Consider the following 25,879-nt stretch of genomic DNA (forward strand, 5'->3'; position numbering starts at 1 on the left):
CATTTGAACATAAAAGCCCAATCAAATGTGAAGAGAGGCTGGTATAAATTATAATTATGAATCTTTCAGCACACCCTGGGTAGACATTGCCCTTTTGGACTAAGTGATGGCTCAATTCATTATGCCACAACCTGATCTGAACCAGATCAACAGCAACATCCAAAATTTATCAGTAGAGCATGGCAATATAGTAAGAAATCTTTGAGGTTTTGAAAATGATTGACAGGCCAGCAAGAACTGTGTCAATATCATTTGAATAATTGAATAGTGAAATCTTATTTCATGCACCCACAAGATCAAATATTGGTCTGCATGTGGAATGTGAGGGAACAGAAAGCCTTAAGCATCCTTGCATATTGGCAGTGTTGATTTTATACCAATGGCCATCTTGACTGGCTTTGGCACTACAATATCGGTTTAATCTGTCCAGAACTTCAGACAGTTACATTTTATTTAGTTAGAGGTCACAAAATTCTCCAAAATATAAGGTCTGTCTTATGTCAACGTGTAGTTAAGACACAAACTGACTTCTTATCTCTATAATTACAGTAGAACAACAGACTCCAGTAATCAGTCATCAACTCACATGGAGTTAAACAACGTGCTGCTCTTTGTTTAAAAGCTCTCGAAGGTCTGACTATGTCATATATTGATTATCTGAAGGAGGAATTCTAATGATGGCTCAATGAAAGATAAAACACTTTGCCCACAATAGTGCGAAACAACGAGAAAAATTAAATCATTTGTAACACAGAAAATAATGGATTTAATTATGAAAAATGTCATGCATTATGATTCATACTTCTGGAACTTTCTAAGCAATAACTGAGGCATAATAGTGCATCGTCCCACCAGGGCCCCGTACGTCTTGCCTGGATTACATCCTCTGAAGCCATGCACACAGGGCCATCTGATTGGATGACAATTCCTGGAAGGTCATGTCTTGACCAGTCCTTTCTCTTTGTCCTCTAGCATGAATAAAGCCTTTTCAGATTCTATCAAACAGGGCTTGTTCAATCGCTTACACCCAGAGAACAGAGAGCTGCTGCCGGCAAGAGGCCAGGCTGTAGGACGAGGGGCTGGAGCTGCCATCATACAACTTCACACCATTACCGCTCTATGGCTCATGAATAGAGTCTTTAGACCTCACTGCAGTTTGAACCAAAATGGACAATTAATAGTGGGAGAAACAGGGAGAGAAAGAATAATAGACATGATGCTGACAACTGATAGACCAATATATTTAGTTGACATAGACTCATTTCAAGAGACTTTGCATGATTATGGATTACCAGATGTGGACATTATTACTGGTCATTTCCAAATGTAACATGATTGTCAAGTGGAAAATAAACCAAAAATAGTTACGAGGTAAATACTGAACAAATATATATATATATTTATACATATATTATATATATATATATATATATATATATATATATATAAATAATGAATGTGTTGTAACCAGCATGGCTTATTTACTTTTTATTTTAATTTTTCTAATTGAAAGTATATTGGATTAAACCTACAAATGCCAAAATATAGTACAAAATGTACTTCAAGAAGCAAGAAAATACATTTTGGGTAAATGCAAAATGCAAATATAAATGATATTATTCTTATAGACATTATATTATCATATTACAGACAAATTTGTTTATATGTAAATATGTCTATGACTGATGAACTATTTGGAAAATATTAAAAAGATTTAAAAGAAAAAAAATACTTTTATATAAATGTATTTATTAATTTAATTTATATTTTGTATGTTTAGATATATCGTATATATAACATATACCTAAAATACATATATTTTTGCTGTTCAATAAGACTCTTCATGTCTATATGACAAACAAAGAGCAGAAGAACTATTTTCTGATAGAGATTTTTTTTCCTCACTAGATTTACTCCCTGCATCTTTTCAGGAACAACAGAGATAATAAGGGAAAAAATAGAGGTTCAACCTCTAAGAGAAGAACAGAGTGTTCCTGGGTATAATGCCTCAATTCTGTTCCGGCACAGAGCACCTGCATCTCAGTCAGTGTTCCCACAGAACACACAAGAAAAAAACAGACCATCCGCACTCTAATGTTTCCACCTGGTGTGCCATGCATGCTGTTCTTACTTGACTGAGAAACAGCCACTCTATCAAACATGTGCACATTATGTGATGAAAGGGTTTATGTCTATATATAGTAGGACCATAACAAAAAGGAAAAGTGAGCCCTATATTGGTCAGAATGTCAAAAACTGGAAAGGGGTGAGAGGACACATGCAGAAAACATGTAAAGCCCTCAAGAAATGATGAGGCTGTCATTCCAAAAACATTACTGCAATTGTGACTAGTGTAATGGAATTCCAGATTTAATCACTTTACTGGACATATTCCTCTTCATTTCCTTCAGTGCTTAAAGGGTTTTACTAAGCAGGACATATTCCTGCATCAACATTCGTTTTGGTCCTGGAACAACATTTCTATCAACTTCACACAAACAGATTTCACAGATAGGTTCTGTATTATGGTTATATTTGAGGCTTCAATAACATTATTATCGACATCATTTCCTTGATGGGCTAGTTAATATTAATTAATAGTTGGATTTGGGGTAGTGGCTTAAAAATGAATAAATATTTAAATGTAAATATATTCATTAAATAACACATTTCTATAAGGTGGCATTACAAATTTACAATAAACAAATTACAAGTTTATGGGTAATTCATACTGATAAAATGAAACGCATTTGAGAAAAAAAAAAAACCACTGCAGTTAGTTCTAAATTTGTATTAAAATCCTGCATTTTTTATTTTTTAATCCAAAACCCTTTTATCAATGCATTATATTTTATTTCTGAATTGAGCAGTCTTAATTCAGCATTGTCACGTGTATATGTATATTGTGTTGTATTCAAAGACTCTTGCTTGGCTTCCTGCTGTCCTGCTGTGTAGAAGCACCAGCACTAGATCCTGCCAGCAGACACAGAGATGGTATCACACACAGCATCTAATGCTTTCTCTCACTCTTATTTTTCTGTTTCCTCTCCTCTTTCTTCCAATAAACCACATGCTGATGGAGCATGACTAGCCAATGCTGCAGAAGAATGGGGACAGATTGCTGAAGGGGCATTATGTGGGAGGGATTTCAGTCTTCTCTGCTGTGCCAGTCTTTGTGCTCAGTTCTCCATTAAACCCTCTGTGACTGCCTCTGCCATCATTTCCACAAGCCAAAATCTTTAGCTGCCACAGCAGATGATTAAATCAACATTATTCATTTTTATATGATGATATAATCTGTATAATCTTGATTATAAGATTAGTTGTGCCTGAAATAAAAGTCTATAAATCAGATCAAAGCAAACTGATTTAGTCACAGCTACTTACAGGCAGATAGAGGTACACTGATGATTTAAGTCAAGGTGCTTTATGAGACATTTGTCCATGAAAACCAGGCCATGATGATCCACTTTAACCGTCATGGATTCATGACCTGCTGCCAGAATGGCCTCTAGAAACATCAGAAAACCATCAAAGGTGCTTTAGCTGGTCATAGAGCTAGATAAATGATGCAGTTCAAGGATGTGGCTCATAGGAAGAGATATTCCACTGAATGGAAACAGCAGCAGAGCAGGAAAATCAGCAACATATGACATCATTGTAATACCTACACTATAAACCACAAGGCTAATGCGTCTGTTGTTTAGTGTCGTTAAGCAGTCCTGTTTTTCCCCATCTCAGGTGATATGTGTTGAAAAACATCTTACGACTAAGCTCCAAAACATTTACTCTAAATACAATATACAGTATGTGTGAAATTCAAGTCTGATAATAGTGTTTAACAGACAGCAGACATCTGCACTGCTATCTGCCAGACAGTGGCAGTACAGTGGGCTTTGGTTAAACCACAACAAACTCCTATTAGGTCAGTCTACGCTGCGGTCATTCTTTTTACTCTCACACCACCCCCTCAAAAGTCACCAATGCCCAATTCATGAACAGAAACAGGCTTTTAGCATGACAATTATTGGGAAAATTCTAAAGTACAGCTAACACAAATTTCATTTGCTGGTCACAATAACTACACAAAAAAAAAAAAAAACAAACAAACAGAGAAACCAATTAGATTATATACACTATGTGTTCTTTATTAATTTATCTGACATAAGCAAACTACACTATGTTCAAAAGTTTGGGGTCACAAAGCTGAATGTTCAGTATCCGTCACTGCAATTTTCAGTGTCACATGATCCTTCCGAAATCAAAAAAAAAACTAAAAAAATGTTGAAAACAGTTATGTTGTGTATATTTCAGAATTTTTTGATTGAAGTTCAGAAGGACAGCATTTATATTAAATGTAATTCTGGCACTTTTCATTAATGTAATGCATTCTTGCTCAATAAAAGTATTTTTTTTATTTCGGTCTCACTGACCCCAAACATATTAAGGGTGGCTTTAATCATTAAAGATAAAGAAAATGTATTACCATATTAACTGAGTGTCTTGAAATGGCTATACAGCTGAGAGGTTCTAAATGGTCTATTGCTATCCCACAATCCACTTGTGCATCCACCTCAGTACTTGATCTTTGCTGTCAGATATAATCCCTACCGTATTACCTCCAGTCTAGTGCATCTACTGTGCTTCCAGCACAAAATAAGTGAGATCTCATTGGGTTTCCCAGAGTCTGATTGATTTATCACAGATTTAGCATGAATCTCCAAAATGATCCCCAGGTAACCGATCAGCACAAATCTCCAACCCACCCTCTGCTTTTTCTGCAGTGCCTGGAGCACAAGGCTGGCTGGAGAGAGAGAGAGAAAAAAAGGGGATGTGTTGTGTTGATGGCTGCACTTGCTGGGGAACAGCAGGGAGAGCTGATTCACTACAAGGGTGACATATTTGTCCTCTATGTAAAAGTCTAATATAACCTGTGTATTTCAGCAGATTAGGGCTGGAAATCCAAATCAAAGCATTCAAAATCAAGCTTAAACCGGTAAATAAATGTAAAAAAAAGTTAAAACATAAAACAGAGAAGAAATATATGATTCTCTAACTCACTAATGAACTAAGTACATTTGTAACATTGATCATGTGACTCTTTGTACAGATGGTCAGATGGTCCTGCTTCCATTGAAGTACAAGATGCTCTTCATCCCAAATTATGCTGAAGAACATGATGACCAGACACGAATATAATGTAGCTTGAGTGGAGCTTTTTTTTTTAATCAAAAAGCTGACAACCCAAACACATTACCAAATACAATAATTACATGGTAAGTTTTTAATTTAACTTTTCAGTCATATTGTTGTTCTGATAGTAAGCTTAATGAAAAAAAAACTAATTAAAAAGGCAAACCACTGTTTACAAGCAGACCAACGACAAGGAGAGAGGAAAGAGAAATTGGAAGAGAGAAGCAGAACGAAAAGTAATAAGAAGGGAACAGGATGTGGTGTTGCGCTAAAGGGAACTTTTTGAGCGGTTACTCGAGAAGTGACACCATACTATCAGGCAGCAGAGACTTGACCTCTGCTATAAATACTAGAGCGACACTGGATGCACAGTCACAAAAACTCACCACAACACTGCCTCACATTCTTTCTTATTTTCAGTCTTCACCACACACACAGAGAGCCATACAGCAACAGCAATAAAATCTAATTATCATCAGACTGGAGTCACAAACAGGAATTTTCATGAATTATGAACTTTTTCCTCACATTAACCAAACCAGAACTACTCCACACAATTTTTAAGAAACTTTCAGCTTCACTTTCTCTGTAATTTGCCGTCTTGTTTTATTTTGTTGTATTATTATTATTATTATTATTATTATTATTAATTATCCATTTTTGCTATGCCCGTGGTATACACAAAACAACCTACAGGCATGTTAACTACACCAAACAAATGTCAGACTAAAATTACCAGGTTAAATAATAAAATAAACTTCAGCCACTCTTTCCTAAATTTGGGAAAGCTCTTTTTCTGGAAAAAAATAAATAAAAAAATATATTAAAAAATTATATTATATATTAATATATATAAAAAATTTAAAACTTGATTCTATGTAATAAAAATAATAAAAGATTACCCACAGTTTCTATTTGAAATGTCCAACATTGTGCATTAATTGGATCAATAAATCATCATGTTGAAGGCAAGCCTAAAAGGGCAAATGGAAATCAGAATAGACTATTAGCCATAGTAATTTCTACTAGAAAGCCCTCTGAGCAGCCGTTCTTACATTGAGACTATAAGATGTGTAATCCTGTTTTGTGGGTAATCGGTCATACTTCAGCATCCATCAGCTCAATGTGCAGCTTGGGGACTAGCTGCTGTTTTGTGCATTGCAGCATTTCTCAGATGATGTTTTATTGTCTCTTAACCTAACAAGATTATATCAGGACAGAGTTGTCGTTTAAATCCCCTGATTAAAATATATTTTTGAACTCACGTGCGGTGTCTTCTCAGTTCTACAAAGAGATAAACTAAATTAGATTCACAAGCTTTTATTTTCAAAAAACATGCTTCCTTTTTCACATGAACAGAGTCAGATACAGTCATATAACCTACTTTTATAAAAAAGGAACTATGTTGCAACCCACAAACTAACATAATTAGCTACACTTTGGTCCATCACACAATAAATAATATTTCATGTGGCTTCTGTCCTACCAGCAACATGATTATGATTTAGATTCAAATGCAAATTTAAAACCTGATAATACAATTTCATGACGAGAGGTCAAGAATTAAAGTAATGTATATAAAGTACCAGGTGTATCATTTATAAAACTCTCCATAGATTTCATCCTATAACTTGACGTAAGCACAAAAGCTAGATTTTGTGTACGCCCAGAAGTTTTCGGATTTATAAAACCATGTGTACACCAGAACCTGCCCAAAAATCTCTTTATAAACTCCAGTCAGGGGAAGATTGTGCGCGTACGTACATCTCCACCTTGACTTCTCCTCGAAATTACCATATACAGTATGGAGCTTACAAAGCCTAGTTTTACTATGCATAACCTCACCTGCAATCTGTAGTTTAGTTTAAAGATTAATTATTGTGCACCTATAGCACTCCTCGCTGTCATTAAAAAATAACATCACAGGAAAATTATGTTTATTGTTAATGAAATTATGTAATCATATTGTTTGTAAAATTATGTTATTTCAGTGTTAATCTCCTTTAATGTGAGTGGAATATTTAATGTAAATGTGTATATTCACATAAAAAACTGAGTTTAATATTAAGTGAGTGAGTGAGTGAAGTGAGTGAGTGAGTGAGTGAGTGAGTGAGTGAGTGAGTGAAGTGACATTCAGCCAAGTATGGTGACCCATACTCAGAATTTGTGCTCTGCATTTAACCCATCCGAAATGCACACACACAGAGCAGTGAACACAAACACACACACTGTGAGCACACACCCGGAGCAATGGGCAGCCATTTATGCTGCGGCGCCCGGGGAGCAGTTGGGGGTTCGATGCCTTGCTCAAGGGCATCTAAGTCGTGGTATTGAAGGTGGAGAGAGAACTGTACATGCACTCCCCCCACCCACAATTCCATCCGGCCCGAGATTAGAACCCACAACCCTTCGATTGGGAGTCCAACCCTCTAACCATTAGGCCACGACTTCCCATCTTCTTAATATCATTGTTTACGGCAAGTTTATTTTTTATAAATCACAATATGTGCGTGGAAAATTGCGTATGCATATATTATGCCCATTTTGTGCGTACACCACACTTATAAATGAGACCCCAGGCTGTTATTGTGTAACGTCTCCAATATTGATTAAAAACTTCTTCTAAATGAATAAATGTAATGGTTGAATGCTTAATATGCCTGTTCCTGTCTAAGTGAGCGGCTTTGACCCAAATAAACTACAGAATGTTGTGGACAAGAGGTTACGTTGATAAACTGAAGTATAGATATGTGAGAGTCAGGTCTGCATTAACAAAATTTCCCCATTTAAGACCGGCCAGTGTGATATATTATTATGACTTTAGTCTGCTGGGGTGGCTGAGATGATTGACATATGAGCTACGGCTGAGTGAGGCTCCTGTAATTGGCTTCTTATTTTCAGAAGATACATTTCCATTGAGGTTAGGAAGTGAAGGCGAAGGCTAAGCTGGAATTCAGGAATATCTAGGCAGAGTAGGAAGTGTGGATTACCTACAGTGAGGTTTTTAAATGTATTGTGTGACGTGTGTATGCACGTGTTGCTGGAGCGGAGAAAACTGTGAGATGGGCCTCACATAAAAATGAGCCCATTTATCCAAAAAGGAAAAAAGGCACAGAGAGAGAATGACTAAGGACTTTCTGTCTTTAGACAGTTTGATTTACCTCCAAATGAATACATGAAACAGATGAGTTGATGTAATGTTCTGTTGTGTGAGTATAGTTTCTCTACAATGCAACACAATAAATAATGGCAAGTAAACACAAATGTCTCTTGTGCATTTGAGTGTGGTAGTAGTTATCACACTAGGATTTAGGCATTATATCCAGATGGGCCAGCAGTGTGTTAAAGGGGTCATATGTGACCCTGGACCACAAAACCTTAAGTCGCTTGGGTATATTTTCAGCATTAGCCACAAATACATTGTATGGGTCAAAATTAAACATTTTTCTTTTATGACAAAATCATTAAGGTATTAAGTAAAGATCATTTTACATGAAGATATTTCGTAAATGTCCTACCGTAAATGCAGTATATCAAACTTTAAAGGCTATTTTCGCAATATTTAGATTTTTTTGCACCCTCATATTCTAGATTTTCAAATAATTGTATCTCAGCCAAATATTTTCCTATCCTAACAAACCATACATCAATGGAAAGCTTATTTATTCATTTATTTTTAGATGTACAGTACAGACAAAAGTTTGGACACAACTTCTCATTCAAAGAGTTTTCTTTATTTTCATGACTATGAAAATTGTAGAGTCACACTGAAGGCATCAAGGGCTATTTGACCAAGAAGGAGAGTGATGGGCTGCTGTGCCAGATGACCTGGCCTCCACAGTCACTGGACCTGAACCCAATCCAGATGGTTTAGGGGTAAGCTGGACCGCAGACAGAAGGCAAAAGGGCCAACAAGTGCTAAGCATCTCTCGGAGAACTCCTTCAAGACTGTTGGAAGACCATTTCAGGTGACTACCTCTTGAAGCTCATCAAGAGAATACCAAGAGTGTGCAAAGCAGTAATCAAAGCAAAAGGTGGCTACTTTGAAGAACCTAAAATATGACATATTTTCAGTTGTTTCTCACTTTTTTGTTATGTATATAATTCCATATATAATTCCACATGTGTTAATTCATAGTTTTGATGCCTTCAGTTTGAATCAACAATTTTCATAGTAATGAAAATAAAGAAAACTCTTTGAATGAGAAGGTGTGTCCCAACTTTTGGTCTGTACTGTATAAGTCAATAAAAAAAACTACGTGGCCCAGGGTTACATATAATGCAATTTCAATTAATTTGTTTGCCAATTAGATTCGATTCAATACAGATTATTTAAAAATATATATTAGGTACCGTACATGCCAAATTTTCTTATGATGTAAATTATGACTGTTGGATGTAAATATAATGTAAATATGATGTAAATATATATATATTCAAACAAATGCCATAAAGTTGTACTCTTTCTTTTAACTTACCTTTAGATGTTAAACTGGTATTAATGTGGAGGAGATGATTGGTTCACGTGTTGAACTGAGGCGCTACAGTGATCTGTCACTCCACATTAAATAGCGCCAAAATGGCATTTGTTTGAATACTGCAATACAATGGACATAATTTGAAATCTGAGACTTTGTTTCATATTAAAATTATCAAAGCACAATGCTTATTGCGATATATTGGATGGGAAGAATCGATATCATTCTGTAAAAAAGAGAATCGATTTATATCAAGATATTTTTACCCAGCACTATTATCAGTATACTTTTTAATATATTTGTACTGTATAATAGCATATAATTGCAATGATCTTGTAGTGGAGATCACCTAACATTTTACTGAATAAAAAAAAAGAAGAGATTTTCTAACTTTAGCTTGGTCCTAGCAAAGGTTTTTTTTGGTATTTTTGCAGCTAACCACATCAGACTGTGTGTGTGCACAGGAAGTATACCAAACAGAACTGAAATAAAGCTTTCTATATGAACAAAGATAAACACAAAATGAAATTTAAAAAACCCTCAAAGTTCCTTTTCATGATTTGAGAACATTTCTGTACATTTCATGCAAACCCACACACACACACACACACATACTCAAATCCACACCAGAAACACTGAGTGCATTCATTCACTCAAACATGCAGACTTTCTCCCCACAGGATACCCACAGGCAAACATGGCTGTGTGTGTGAATGTGGGTCATGGGCGGTTGATTCTGTCCACTGTCTGGACATCTGTCTAAGCATAGAGATGTGTCATGCCCATCTAATCACTGGCATCACACACACACACACGTTTGTTTTTGAAAAGTGGGGACATCCCATAGGCATAATGGTTTTTATACTGTACAAACTGTATATTCTATTGCCCTACACCAACCCTACACCTAACCCTAACACTCACAGGAAACTTTGTGCATTTTTACTTTCTCAAAAAAACTCATTCTGTATGATTTATAAGCGTTTTGAAAAATGGGGACATGGGTTATGTCCCCATAAGTCACCCTCTCCTTGTAATACCTGTGTCATACCCATGTCATTATACGGAGTTGTGTCCTGATATGTCACAAAAACAAGAGCACACACACACACACACACACACGCTCACACACGCTTTGAGTCTCATTTGACCCCTTTGTGTTTAGTGGAATAGCCAAGGAGATCATACTCGTATTCACTTGTCATTGTACATATACGTATACGTTTGCTTACACTAATTAGAAATCACCCAAGACTTTAACTGTAAATTGGGTTAATTCATTCATTAATAATAGTAAATTAGATACGTGCATTTAAAACATGATGGAGACACATACTAAACAACATATAAATTCAATATTCTATAACCTGAAATTTTTAACCATATAATAATAACCTCAAAGTCTTTGATTTTGTCAATACAGTATGTTAATATTGCACTGTGATAATATTTGACTCAAATACACATACTCTTATACTCAAACATGTAAGCATGAAAAAGCACTAGTTCTTTCAACACCACACTTAAAATGTATGAATGTCTTTGTATAAGCCTTAGGCCTATAACAAAACAGAAAAACAAGTGGTGATTATATTCTTACAGGGAGACATACACACTTCAAGCTAAACTCAGGCATAGAAAAGTTTATACTGACTATAAATTAGAGTTATAGTTTAGGTGTTCATTTGAATTTGGTGTACTTGGAAACGATACTGTATGATGAGCTATGCACAACTACTAAAATCCCCTTTACACCAGTTATTCAAAAGGTCAAAACCAAAATGGCCCAGAAAACCAAACTTTGTTCTGGAAAATGGTCTAGAATCATGTGCACACTTGCTTTAATAGTTTGTTTTTAATACAAAGAAATTCATACATTTTTAATTTGACTTAAGCATACAGATACCGTTTTTTTGGTGATATGACAAACTTCATAAGCTGAAAAATGTAACAATGCAAAAGCTTAAATTCACAGTATGCCATCAGATTTATCAAACAGTATCAAAGAAAGAGGCAACTAAAGTATAGGATCAAAGAGTTTAGCATATTTTACTCCCAACTGCATGCTTGAGTGTAGGACTGTGATGATAACCGCATTACCACATAACCGCAGTAATTAGATGCAGACCATGGTGTTGAGGTCATCACCGCACTTGTTTTTTTGTTGTTGTTTTTTTTGCTAGTGAAAGTTATATAAATGCTTATATCAAGAGCATGCTCACAGAAAACAACAGAGAACAAAACAGCGTTGAATGAAGTAGATTAGAGCCCTGCACGGGTCTAAAATATAGGCCAGTCTTTTTTCCCCTTCTCCCAAAACAGCTTATATACTACTGTTTCAGCCATTAAAATAGTTCAGTTTTGCATGTAATGGAAAAGTTATTATATTTTATTTCGTTTTTTTATAAAGTTAATTTAAAAAAATGTTTGGAGCAATTTTTTGTTAGTTAAACGAATGTTTTTGATTTTTAAAATAATGACCAAGTGGCCAGCGGCAGACAGTAAGCTTATGTTTTGATCAGTTTAGCCTTCTAAAATCATCACAACTTGCCTAAAATAGAATCTATAGATTTAAAACAGTTCAAGCATATCACAATGTTAGTTTAAACATTTAACCAAGATAAATGTGCGCTGTTAGATGCATATCCAAGCTGCAGGACATGGCTATCACTTGCATTTTTTTTCCAACAGTGGAAACAGCTTAAAGTAGGCAGTCATTTTTGCTCATAAAAGTAGAAGTAAGAGTAACACATCATTCCAAACTGTAAAGGTCTACTTTTGTTTGTGTAAACTCACAATTTCAACAAAACATTCTGCTTTTATAAAATAAAGAAAACAAATGCTTTCTGCCGTCTCTGGCTTGAACAGTAGCACTTCACAGTGATGAACCTAAACTCAGGGAATTTCCTCACAGGCATGTTAAAATATATAGAAGCTTTGGGAGGTTTATTTTGTGTGTGTGTCTGATTGTTATTAATTACCAGGCTAGGTTTCAGCATGTCAACAGATAATGTTCAATAAATACACAAAATCAATCCAATCCGGTCCCAAAAAGAATCTCTGCAGACACTGAAGCCGCAAGGTATTTGCAGGAGGAAGCCCTTGATCTGCACTTCTGTTCCACTTGCCTGGTGGCGGGATAATCAGGCTTAGAGCCCTGCACAGGTCTCAAATTTATGCCCGAGATGCTCAGGCCCTAGCCTGGCCAATGTCCGACAGCTTATAAGGATTACTGGCCCAAGCCCGTCCTTTTTTCCCCTTCTCCTTAAACAGCTCATACTACTGTCTCAGCTATTATAATAGTTCAGTTTTGTATCTAATAGCAAAGTGATTGTATTTCTATTTTTTTATTAAGTTAATTTAGAAAAACGTTTGGAGCATTTTTTGATCGTTAAATATAAGTTTTGGTTTTTTTAAAGTAACGACCAAGCAGCCAGCAGCAGACAGAGAGCTGATCATAACCTATATTCGATCAATTTAGCCTTCTCAAATCATCATGACTACCCTTAAATAAAATCTATAGATATAAAACAGTTCAAGCATATAACAATGTTTAAACGTTAAACCAAGATAAATGTGCACTATATCCAATAGTTTGTGCAGGGACACTTTGCATGATATGGAGCCAGCGTGATCACTTGCATTTTTTTCAGTGGATATGCTGTTATTTTTGCTCATAAAAGTAAAAGTAATCATTTGTAACTGCAAAGGGTCTACTTTTATTTGTGTGCACTCATAATATCAACAAAACGTTGTTGTTTCATAAAATAAGGAAACAAACATGTTGCGCTTTCTTCCATCTTGTCTTTAACCAGAAAACAAAAATGAACCAAAAATCATTGAAGAGATGCCTCACAGACATGATAAATTGATCTATAGAAAGCTTTAAATGATTACTTAAAGAAACAAAACAAATTGAAAACAAAAACTCTTCCATTATAAATAAATAAATGTAATTTTATTTAATTATTGTTAATATAATTTGCTATTTTAATAATAAAGAAGACAGACTGTTTTATTATTATTAATTTCCATGTTAATTTACAAACTGCACGCGATCATTAGATTTCTGCGGCGTTCGGTGTAGGGGGGTTGCGATTAACCGCCAAACCATGTTAGAATTTCATTCTCTGGCCCAGATTTTATTTACATTCAAGTTCCTGTTTTCCATTCCTCAATAAGATGCATACACACAAACGCAATCTGCCAAACACTGCTGAAAATACTTCTCTCATAGATGGTGACCTCCACTCTATTCCTGTTTGAATCTTTTTCACGGGTTGAAGGGTTTTCAGCTGCTATTCAACAAATGCGTTTCTACCGATATTAAGTGTCCTGTGCCAATAAACAATATGCAATACTTTTTAATTAGGAAACATACAGTCCAACTATGCACTGCAATCATTGATCTTTCTCTCCATTTCTCCCCTGACACACATGATAAAACAGTGCACAAACTCTCCTTCACAAATGCCTTCTATGGTGTTTTTTCAGCTGAAGTCTGGCTTCAGGTAAGCTGTATACATAATGGGCCAAGGAAGTCTCTCCAAGTGCCAAAGGCGATACTGAGCAGGTCTCATCTCATTTACTCACTCCATGCTATCAGGCGGGACTTAATTGTGCATGTCATTTATATAAATAAAAATTTATTTTTTGGGGATTAAACACACTGAATTCTGCTACTTCTGTGTTTATTATAATACGGAATGATGATTTATGAATATGTTTCTGGATCTGCATGTACATAAATCTTAGGAGTAAGTAATTGTGTGTGTGTATGTGTGTGTATGTGTGTCTCAACTTCCTGAGAGTGTTGCCTTCTTCTTAAGTAGCTTCAGAAGAACCATTTTTCCCCTGCTGCTATTTACAGAAACAGCCAAACAGACTCAATGTTTGTCTATGTATACTCTAATAAGTGAAACTTAGGAAATAATTCAGTGGTTGTAAACATCTGGGAGGAATGAATGCAAAAGGATATGAGAACAAATGGCTCGAAGGCTTTTGTTATTGCAATACCACTAACAGTCAGTCAGTTCCGGCAAATGTGAATTGGCACTTAAAAAATGTCCCAAGACACCTTCATCAGAGGAAAACAAGGGTCGCTGCCATCAGAAAGACATTGGCATAAGCAACAAAAAAGCAGGGAGTTCTGGCATACTTGTCGGTGAAGCAAAAAAATAAATAAGATGTGACACATCAACGTCTTAGTGTTACTAAATGTCTGAACTGGTTTTGATACAAGACATTTTTTAGCTTTGAATGGTGTTTTTTCTTTGACAACTGCAGTAGCAGGCTAAATTGTGGTAAAACAGGCCAAAGAGGGGAAAAAAAACATATCAACAACAGCATAGTTTTTTGCATAACAGACCCAGATAGGCTATATTTTAAAAAAGAGAGAGAAGAAAAAAATCAATTGAAAAATAATGTCTGCAGAGAGGACTGCTGAAAATCTAAAGTTATTTCGATTGTACTGAACAACAACCACTTTCAGTCCAGAGACTTTTTTTTTTTTTTTTTTTAGAGAACACAGCTTTACAGCTGTCAATGTGACCGAATTACAGGGAGGTTTTCTTTACTTTCTTAATCTGTCTGGTAAACAGCATACCACAGCCCCCTCGGATAGCAGATTTTCCTCTGTCTGTGCTCTATATGGGCTACATCTAATTATAGTGTGTGTCCTTACAATATCAGTAGAGTTTAATATAATGACTTGAGGCTCACTGTGGTTAAAAATGTCACTTATAACCTAATGGCAGCAATGCATGTTAGAAAGTGGAGCGCTGCAAGTACAGTAGTAACAACACTTTGTAAGTTTTCTTTTAAATACAGGCTGATAAGAGAGCAGTTTTGTGGTTTTTCTCACAATGGTGGAAATCACAGACTGGGATGAGGACGTTGGTCCAGAGTCAGTGTGAGTGGCAGTTAAAGCACAAGCTCTGGTTCAATCAGCATTCCCTAAATGCTCCGGGGCAGCCAGGAATGTGAAAACTACCAATTTCCACAGGATTAGACTTCCACATCCAAATCAGGGCTAGTAGTTTTTCTTTATTTTGTTTCAGCTTGCCTTTGGTCTTACAGCTCAGGAAATAGCTTGAGGTTTGGACTATGACCAGAGCAGAGCTCTTTAAAGCTATACAGCCTTCAGTCACTGCAACAGAACAAATGACTAACACAGAAACGTGATACATACACACATACAGAATGAAAATTGTACACAGCTATGATTGTCTGCTATTTAGCTTTCCTAATTATGACCAATTTTATTAATAATAATAAATTAAGGCCATGGATTGACAACACTAATTTCTTAATTTTGTTCAAGCTTTTTTTGATGAACCATCACTTTATTTTAAGGTCCAATTCACACTATTAACTAACTATTAACTATGGCTTTTGACTCAGTAAACTCCTAATAACGGCTTATTAATAGTTAGTAAGGTAGTTGTTAAGTTTAGGTATGGGGTATGATTAAGGATGTATAGTATGGTTATGCAAAATATTGCATTATAAGTACTAATAAAAAGCCAATAAGCTAGTAATATGCATGATACTAAGCAACTAGTTAATAGTGAGAATTGGTCACTTACTAAAGTGTTACCCCAATATCGATAATCTATAAGATCAGCCCTGTGGTCTATGCAATTTTCTGTTGATTTGAGAACAGAACTTCACTAAACATTATTTGTGCATGTGCATGCCATCAAATAATCGGAATAAGTTTTGTGCTTTGTTACTTTTGATATTAAACAAAGTTTCAGCTTCGGCAAATTCTGTCAATTCTGTCATGAGTTACAAACAATAAATGTCATTTTGTCATGAGTAAATGTGGAGTGGCAACTCACTTTTGCCACATAAGTTGCTATTCTAAACATTTTACACACTAGTACGTTGTGGTATTTTTAAAAAAAAAAACACAGAAAAACTTAATGACATGCATTAGCCTTAATGAAAAGAAGGGATAAAAACAAAAAGTATTTCTGGCAAAAATAAATGCCAGTGTGTAGAAAATGTCCTGATGTAATGGCCAAAATATAAAAGGCTTATTGATATGACATGAGGGAGCAAGTGAAGTGGCGTGTTCAGACAAAGAGCAACATTTTCAGCAGCTACTGGTCAATAATATGCGGTTTTCCGACAATTTGTCCACAAATGCAGAGCTTAAACTAGACACAGCTCCTTTGTCATATGGTAACATCTAGACTTGTGTAGTGTACCACAAATCGTGGGCTCCCCCTCCTCCACAAACCATGAGATGGGGCCCTATCCACAAGTAGTGACGTCATGCTCAAGCGATGTAAATGTTAAACCACTCAAAAAAAACATGATACAAACAAGACGGACACAATCCTAGAATGGAACGCTGTTCTCTAATCTTTGCTTCACAGGGAAGCAGTTGGACTGACAAAGGCTGTCTTCACACTGCCGCGTGGTCATGTCGTTCAGTGTAGTTCTTGTTTTCTGTGTGAATCAATAATAAACGTTAAAATGTGTGATGTATTGATTGTTTCTTGCTACTCTAAATGCATTTAGGCTGCATACAGTGTACTTGATGCTTTTATGTGACTTCTATGGGAAGCAGAATCCTTCTACATAGCAAATTACAGCATAATAAAATTGGTCATGAGTGGCACTTAGGGTCAGGGGCCCCATTCATTGTGGGGCTTCTAGGGTGTCTTGTATGTCTGTGTGTGTAACATCAAAGTCTACAGCATGAAATATACATCTATAGCACTTTGGGTTAATGACCTGTCACTTTTATTCTGTATTTTGATGGATGCTGTGATCTGTGATTAAGTACGCCAAAGTATTCTCAGCATGGACTCATTAATCACTATGTAGCAAATGACACAAACATTCATATGCAATTTTCTTGAATATCTTAACATTTTACACTCTTCAAGCTTGTCACAATTGCATGTTTCTGACCCTTAAAAACACATACTACTTAAACACGATAGACACAGCAAGCTTTTATGAATGACAGATTGGGTACTGTAATGGAAGCTCTCTACAGACAGTGCTTAGAGAGGGAGTGGGAATGCTGTGAATTATGATGCCTTTCTCCATGTCAGGGGAAGCAGAGGGGGGCTGCAGTCTTTGAGCCCACTCCAAATCAAACACAAGCGGATGGTTGACTCTCACACAACTGCGGCTATTCCGTTTCCATCCGCAGCCGTCTGCTGTGGGAAAGCTATAATTACTCAGCGTGTGGAGTCACTAACTTTACCCTTGCACTCTCAAGTCTGCTTTACACATACGGATTTATGTACATAGTGAGACACTGTCTCACAGGGCCATCATTAGGGGGGTCAGCTGGTGCGATAGATAGATAGATAGATAGATAGATATTTCAAATATTTGTATTTCCTTGTCCGTGTTGGTTATGTAATATGATGAAGTGTAATGTTGTGAATTAAAAAGTGTCATATTTATAAGAATGTGTGTCGGTCTGCTAAGACAATATCTGGCTTCTGTGCCACAGTGTTAATTTTGATTTAGTTTTAGTCATAATCTTTTGACTAAAATGATCTTTGGTTTTAGTCATATTTTAGTCATCTGAACTGTTTTTAGTTTTAGTCTAGTTTTAGTCTAATTAATATCATAAGATTTTATTATGATATTAGTGTAAAACATGAAATGCAACTAGACAACAGCTCTGAACTGTTTTTAGTTTTAGTCTAGTTCTAGTCTAATTAATATCATAAGATTTTATTAGACTAAATCTACAGTAAGTTTAGTTGGCTAAAATCTTATGGGCTTAGTTACAGTGTGATGTAATGATGTTTCTCTAAAATTTCCAAACTCATAGCTTTTATGATTATGTCAACAAAATAAACACTGCTGTGCCCCCCAACTGTATTTCTACCATCTAATACGAACAACAGGTGCAGAAAATAACACAGTCAATGACAAGGTACGAGACTGACACACCCACAAACACGCTCATACAGGATACATGCAGGGGAATGTAGTCGGGGAAGGTTACTTAGAGACTCTTATCATAAAGAGCCTCACTGGGAAAAACCACAGACGGTTGACAGGTGACATCCTGTTACGATGATACAATAAGCGTGACATGGTTGCAGCAGTTTGGCAGGAAGCTGACAAAGTTGAGGGGTAGGGAAAATCTAGCAGCTACTCTACTGCAGTGCAGAGAATGATTTCTCCATGCCTGCTGACTGCATTCATGTAGATGTCAAATTAAGGACAAACATGAGGCATACGGAAAGTACATCTTTACACTATGAGCCAGAATCAGAAACAAAACATGAAATGCAACTAGACAACAGCTCATAGTTCAGATAGGTGAAGCTTATCTAACAGGCTGAATTATTATGAGTGTATGCCAATTACCACATTTGACATATAAGGAATATATTATAAATCAGGGAATAATGCTATTAAATGCTTTTATTCAAATCCTTGCTGAGGAAATTATCCACCAAGTCATCATGATATCCATAGTTCTGAATGAAACCAGGGTGATGTGATTGATGTGAGAAGAGCAGATACTCACCTATTGCAGAGCTGACTCACTGCTCCAAGGGAGTCACAGTTACAGGCCTGACAGCCGCCGGTTCCATTGGTGAAATATGCATCGGCACATTCATCACAACGCTGCCCCGTGTATCCAGTTAGACATAAACACTGGCCTGTGACAGAGTCGCAGGTATCTTGGTCCTCCGAACCCTCAGCACTACAGTTGCACTTATGTCCTGCAAGCAAGAAAGAAAAAAGATTAACATGTTAGCTTTTATTTTTATTTCTTTTCAATCTTGGTGACAATTTTTCTCAGCAGATGCTGAAATGAATCATGCGAGACAACAACTGGTTTTTAAAAGGGAATTCAGTAAGTTTTTTTTTTATATATACTAAAACTATCAGCATGGATGCATAACATTTGTTTACTAAAGGGGTGGTTGACTGCGATTTGACTTTTTTTTTTACGTTAATTAGTTTGTAAATGTTGCTGTTTGAGCATAAACAATATCTGAAAAAAGTTAAGACGCTGAAAGTTCAATGCAAACGGAGATATCGTGTTTTTTTTTTTATTCTGGCAGTTTAATGCCTACAAATATGGCTAGTTAGGGACAACAACAAGCTTCTACCCAGGTCCGTTACATCACAAACCCAGATAAACCCTGCCCAGGAACATGTTCTGCTGCTTTAGAGAAGAGGAAGAGAAAACTGGGGGGGGGGGGGGTAAATGCAAAAATCTGTGCATATATGAATCACGATTCTGTCTTCTAACGATTCTAATAGATTCACAAGTTTCAAAACCAATGTTCTAAAGCAGCGGTTCTCAATCCTGTTCTTCATGTCGCCCTGCTCTGCATCTCTCTCTCTCTCTCATTCAGATCGTCAGATCAGCTCCAGGTCCAGCTCGGTTCCATTTATACACTTATTTTCACAAAGCAATGAGAAGTGTTACATGGACACACATATGGTTGCTGTGCTGTATTAAAGCTTTAATCAGAATAAAACTTTATATTAAAAGCTAACAGAAGATTAATGTCATCTGACAATCTGGTGTCGAAGTTCGATATACCTCGCAAACATTTTTTTAAATACTTGCAGCTTAGAAGTTGTATTTTTTCGAAATTGAAAAATTCTGTACAACTCCCTTCATTATCCTCATTGGAAACTCTTTCTACACATGACTGTTTCAGTAAAGGGCGAATTACCCAGTTATACAAAATACTGGCACAGAATTATAAAGAAAGTACTGAAAACAAAAGGCAAGCATGGATGCAAGATTTAAATAAAGACATTTCATTGGATGAGTGGGGTACAATATGTTTGAAAACGCAAACCCAAACTATAGACACTCGATTGAGACTCTTACAATATAATTGGATAATGATAACTTATTTAACTCCTGTGAGACTAAATAAATTTAACCCTAGTATTCCTGACTTATGTTTTAAGTGTAATAAGCTTCAGGGTACATTTTTTCATTGTAGGTGGGAATGTGAGGAGATGCAAATGTTTTGGAGTAAGGTAATTCAGTATATATCTCAATTTACCTCCTCTCCTATTCCTTTAAGCCCTTTAATATGTGTATTGTGTATGTATGAGGATAGTTGCTCTCTGCCCGCCAAAGAAAGAAAAACTGTGTTTGCTACAGGCAAGGCGTTCGATTGCCCTTTGTTGGAAGAGTGTTGGCCATCCATCCCTTGGGCTTTGGCTAAAAAACTTAATAGCCAGTTTGGCCATTGAAAAGCTTTCATATGTAATAAAGGGGAAGTCTTCTGATTTTTATGATATTTGGGAGATATTATTGGAATTTGTTAAAAGAGGTGATCTTGAAGAGGCTATAGATGTGTGAAGTATATATTTTGGAGTGCATACAATATATATATATATATATATATATATATATATATATATATATATATATATATATATATATATATTTATATTATGTGTTTATATATATATATATATATATATATATATATATATATATATATATATATATATATATATATATATATATATATACTTATTAAAAGACTGCCAGGGTTATAGTGGAGGGGGAGGGTTTTGAATAAGGTATGTTTGAATTGAAATGTACGTTTTGTTATATTTGTTTGTTAAATGTGCTGTAAAATTCAATAAAAATATGTTACCAAATAAAAAGCTAACAGAAGCAGTAGCATTTACAAACAACAGTGTATCTAAAAGTATGAGACAACAACAAAAAAACAAACCATTAAGAGCCGTGCTTGCACAGGTTCTGTGCGATCCTCTTTTTCAATATTCTCTGCGTCTCAATCAGGCTCAAATTGATAAGCAATACAGAGGACGTCATTGTTTACAATACAACCGGAGCACATTCTGAGCTTGAGAGGGGCGGGATGTTCAGACGCGCTCGATCCGGTTTAGTAAATGATAATACACTGAGCCAGCTGACCAATCTCAGCCCATCGTGTATTTCTGAGGGAGTGGCTTCTTAATAACAGGAAATAAATTGAAGCGTTTGTCAGAAAAGGGACAGATTGGTGTGGAATAGAGGTAAATTATGTGAAAAACAATGTTTTTTTATGAAGCATGAACACATGCTAGACTGCACCCCATAAACACAATTAAGTGTAGAAAATTCATGGTAGTGAATAAGTACGATATTTTTATCGTGGACACTTCTAAATACATTATAAATTATCCCGAATTTGGGATGCATTTTAAGAATACTTTTCCCATCAACTGGTCAAAATGCACAACACCGCTGTATGCTGCTTGAAAGACACGTGTGTCGCTCTGATGTAAACAAGCACACATGAGAAGCACTTGGGGGAACACATGAGAGCTAAATGAAAGCAGCTAAACCACAGAAAATGCAGCCATTACCCTGGAAACCCCATAAATAAAGCAGCTGCTACTTTCTTATTTAGAAATTGATTTAAATAGCCATTCAGATTCGTGGATTTGCTATGGTGCTCTTCACAGCGCCAAATACTTAAATATTTAGACTTAATAGGCTATTCATTTTCAAAAAAAAATTAAAAAACTTTTTCTATTTAATCTGGACTAGTGTTTTAATTCTTTATTGTTCATTCACACATTACATTAGGGCTTCATCAGTTAACATTAGTTAATTCATTAGTTAACATGAACTGCCAATGAAAAATTATTCTTAACATTCATCAATCTTAGGCATTCCAATATTTAATAACACGTTTTTAAAAACGAAAGCTGCAACTGTGTTATTTAATGAGCTAACATGAACTAAGACTTGTATTTTTTAACAAATATTAATAACTTCTGTAAAAAATGTAGCTATTGCTCAGTGTCAATGTTAATGCATTTACTAAGGTTAACTAATGAGGTCTTATTGTAAAATGATACCTATTGGTCTTTATACGGTAGTTCTTTTGGACTTTAATCTGTGTAAAACTTTAAATATTTTTCTGTATTGCTTTATTGTATTTAAATATTCAGTTATTTTTGTTATAATAAAAAAGTTATTAAACCTGTTATACTGTATTAAGGCCAATATCGTGATAATTCTGTATACTGTGATAAAAGCATTAGCAATTAATTGCAACATGAAACTTTTATACCATCATATCTCTACTTTCCAGTGCCGGCACAGTTAGGGAATAGCTTGAGAACAGAAAATATGGTGCTGAAAATCTCTCTCAAACAAACTGTGTGAGCAAAACAGTAACATTATAATTGAAGTAGTGCACCTAATGGAAATGATATTTAAAGTGCACATAACCAGTGGGGTGACTGCACCTTCAGGGGTGCCACAGAGAACACTGAAATACAGCAGCTTGATGAATACAGCCTGTGCTTAGCTACTGCCTTCAAGGACTATTTCAAGAAATGTTCTGTAGGATTTAGAGAGGACTTGAGCCGGGCCTGTCCTGTTATCAGCTCTTGCAGTACAAGTTGTTCTCTCCTGTGTACGTCAACACCTCTGTAAACAGTTTTTTATTATAAAAACAGTCTGCTCAGTAACTTGAAAGCCTCCAGCACCTACAGCAGCAGTAACCTTACACATCTAATATGATCAGCAATATTACAAAGGTCACTGAGAGGCTGTCAGCTAAATTATTTGCTCCCAGAAGTCGAAAACAGAGCGGAAACAAAGAAGCCTCATTATTAAAGCGCCATTCTTCTGACTGTGCTGTAATAGTAGCGTGTTGTGTAGCAACCCTAGAGCTTGTCTGATGAGAAACTATATCACATACATGCAGTGTTCAGATCTGGTGTATCTGTGGGGTTTTTTTTCTAAATAAAAAGGGAGCAGGTCCTTTCTCCCTGAGGAGAAGCACAGTAGCTGTGATTTCCGATGATGATAGATTCAATGAGATGTGAGTGAGGGAGGAAAAGGGAGGGTAAGGAAAAAAATTAAGGATAAAATATTTTTTTCTTTTCTCTTTGTACAGCCTACCTGACAAAATGCCAAAGGCAAGCCCTGGATCACTAGTCAAATCTCAAGAACCACATTTTGATGGGTTAAAATAACATTGCTCCATAAGGGAGCACATCTGGTGTTTTAAAAACAGAAAACACTCCTTTTCTTCTGGCTGTATAACATATTGCATGGCTAAATCCAGAGGTGGCCATTCTTGCAGCACATCATTGTTTTACAGTGACCTCCCATCGGACCTGTGAATGTGAACATGTGAAAAAAACATATACACATGTGCACTGACGCAGTGAGAGAAATAGAGCGCTGTGATATATTTAGCAGAAGCTCTCAGCGTGTACAGTTCCCATAGCTGACTGGGGGCAATTTGATCTGAATCAGAGGTGACCTTGCTGAAGATCAGATTACACAATAGGAGAGCTCTGCCAGACAAAGTCAAAAAGAAAACATTTTACTTGTCTCTTAATGGAACAATTACAAGCATCCATCTTATCGGTCTTGTATCGTCTTACAAGAATCACTCCTAGCCTACTTCCCACAGTCCCGTGAGGGCAGGCATAATTTAATAGAAATACAGATACGCTACCGGTCAAAAGTTTGAGGTTAGCGGGTTTTCTCTTGTTGTTGTTTTTCCCTAATGCAAGGACCCACTGAATTCATCAAAAATGACAATTACAACTGTACATCGTTACAAAAGATGTTGTTCTTTGGAAATCACTTTTCAACAAAAGACTCCTGGGAGAAAAATGCATAATTATATGTTTTTTATTTATTTATTTATTAATCAGCAAAACGCTTTTAAGCATTAATAATAAGAAACAAGGACCAAATAAGCGAAATAGAATGATTTCTAAAGGATCAATGATTAAACTGACCACTGAAGTAATGGCTGCTGAAAATTTAGCTTTGCCATCACAGGAATAAATTGCATTTTAAAATATATATTTGTATTGCAATAATATATAACATAATATTTAAAAAATACATTTCACTGTAGTTTTGATCAAATAATTGCAGATTTGGTGAGTATAACAAACATCTCTTTTAAAAAATCCCTTTTTCATGGTAGTATTATGGTCTATATGGACAAAATGATGAAAAATGAAAGCCTATCTGCTTGACACAATCATAAACATGGTAAGAAAAGACTCTAATTGTTTGTGGTAGAACATTGACAGGTTGATCCTCCCTTATTGAGTGCATGCAGGAAATGAAGTCAGCTCAAGAAACCTGACAATGAGGTATTGGCTTTCTTTACACAAACATGTAAAGGTCACAGCTTTGTTACAGTTGAACAAGGATTAAAGTTTTCATTTACTGGCTACATATCCTAAATGGCTGCGAGCAATGACCTAAATTGACCTTTGACACCTTCATGGGAATTCCTGCTCCAAATATTAAGTAGATTTAAATATCTGCACGAGGGTCTTACTGTGGCAATATGGATAGACATCAAGTTACTATTTTTAACACCTTCAAGGGGTCATATGTTAAATGATGTGGCTAAAAAGAACATTATTTTGTGCATTTGGTGTATGTGAAATGAAATGTGTTTATGTGGTTTAAGGCTCAAAAAACATTATTTTCCACATACTGTACATTATTGTTTCTCCTCTATGCCAGCCTTTCTGAATCCCACTGTTTTTTTACAAAGCTTATCGGTCTGAAAAGCGAGGTGTGCTCTGATTGGCCGGCTATCCAGCGTGTTGTGATTGGCTGATTGGCTCAATCGTGTGATGGAAATGTTACGCCCCTCGTCATAATGTGATGACGTGTGTCCCTACATGACAAGACAAAAACAATAAAACCCATTACAAACGAGGCATCTGATGCATCCAGTAAGGACATAAATACTGATTATAATGACTCTGTATTATTAAGCGTTGCGTATCACGCTGCGTAAACATCATCAGGGGCAAATCCTTTAATTATGTAAACGTACTTACATACTGTGAGTAAGAAGCCCAGACTGTCCTTGCAAATATGGAATTGTCCTACTTTATAGTAACAGACACCACGTTCATAAGTTCGCCTTGCAGATAATAAAGTGAGAAGAATAGAATGTGTATTTGGCGTGCTGCCCAGGGAGAGGGCTCCGAGCTCGGCATCAGCCCGAATGCTGAGCGCTCCCCTCAGAATGGGTCGACAGTAAGGAGTCGCTGGTGGAGGGATGCTGAAAGACTAGAGAGAATGAAGGTAAGGCTGCTATAATTATTTAGTGGTTCTCTCTCGTGGTGGTTGGATAGATGATGTGATTACTGATGGTGCATTGGCCGCAGGTTGTTGGTTGGATGGATGGTGAAGTTATTGATTGATAGCGAATTGG

The 25,879-nt window shown here is 36.0% G+C and overlaps 1 protein-coding gene across 1 annotated transcript in view; it reads right to left on the reverse strand.

The window, feature by feature from the left end:
- The window catches only part of si:dkey-220k22.1 (multiple epidermal growth factor-like domains protein 9), a 74,181-nt gene that overhangs the window by 40,768 nt on the left and 7,534 nt on the right, over positions 1-25,879 (reverse strand). Inside the window, exon 2 of the mRNA XM_052555874.1 lies at positions 19,189-19,387. Coding sequence (XP_052411834.1) covers positions 19,189-19,387 — 199 coding nt within the window. The remainder of the gene's footprint in view (positions 1-19,188; positions 19,388-25,879) is intronic.

The sequence above is a fragment of the Carassius gibelio genome, chromosome B5 (assembly GCF_023724105.1).
Source record: "Carassius gibelio isolate Cgi1373 ecotype wild population from Czech Republic chromosome B5, carGib1.2-hapl.c, whole genome shotgun sequence".
NCBI classification, from domain to species: Eukaryota; Metazoa; Chordata; class Actinopteri; order Cypriniformes; family Cyprinidae; genus Carassius; species Carassius gibelio.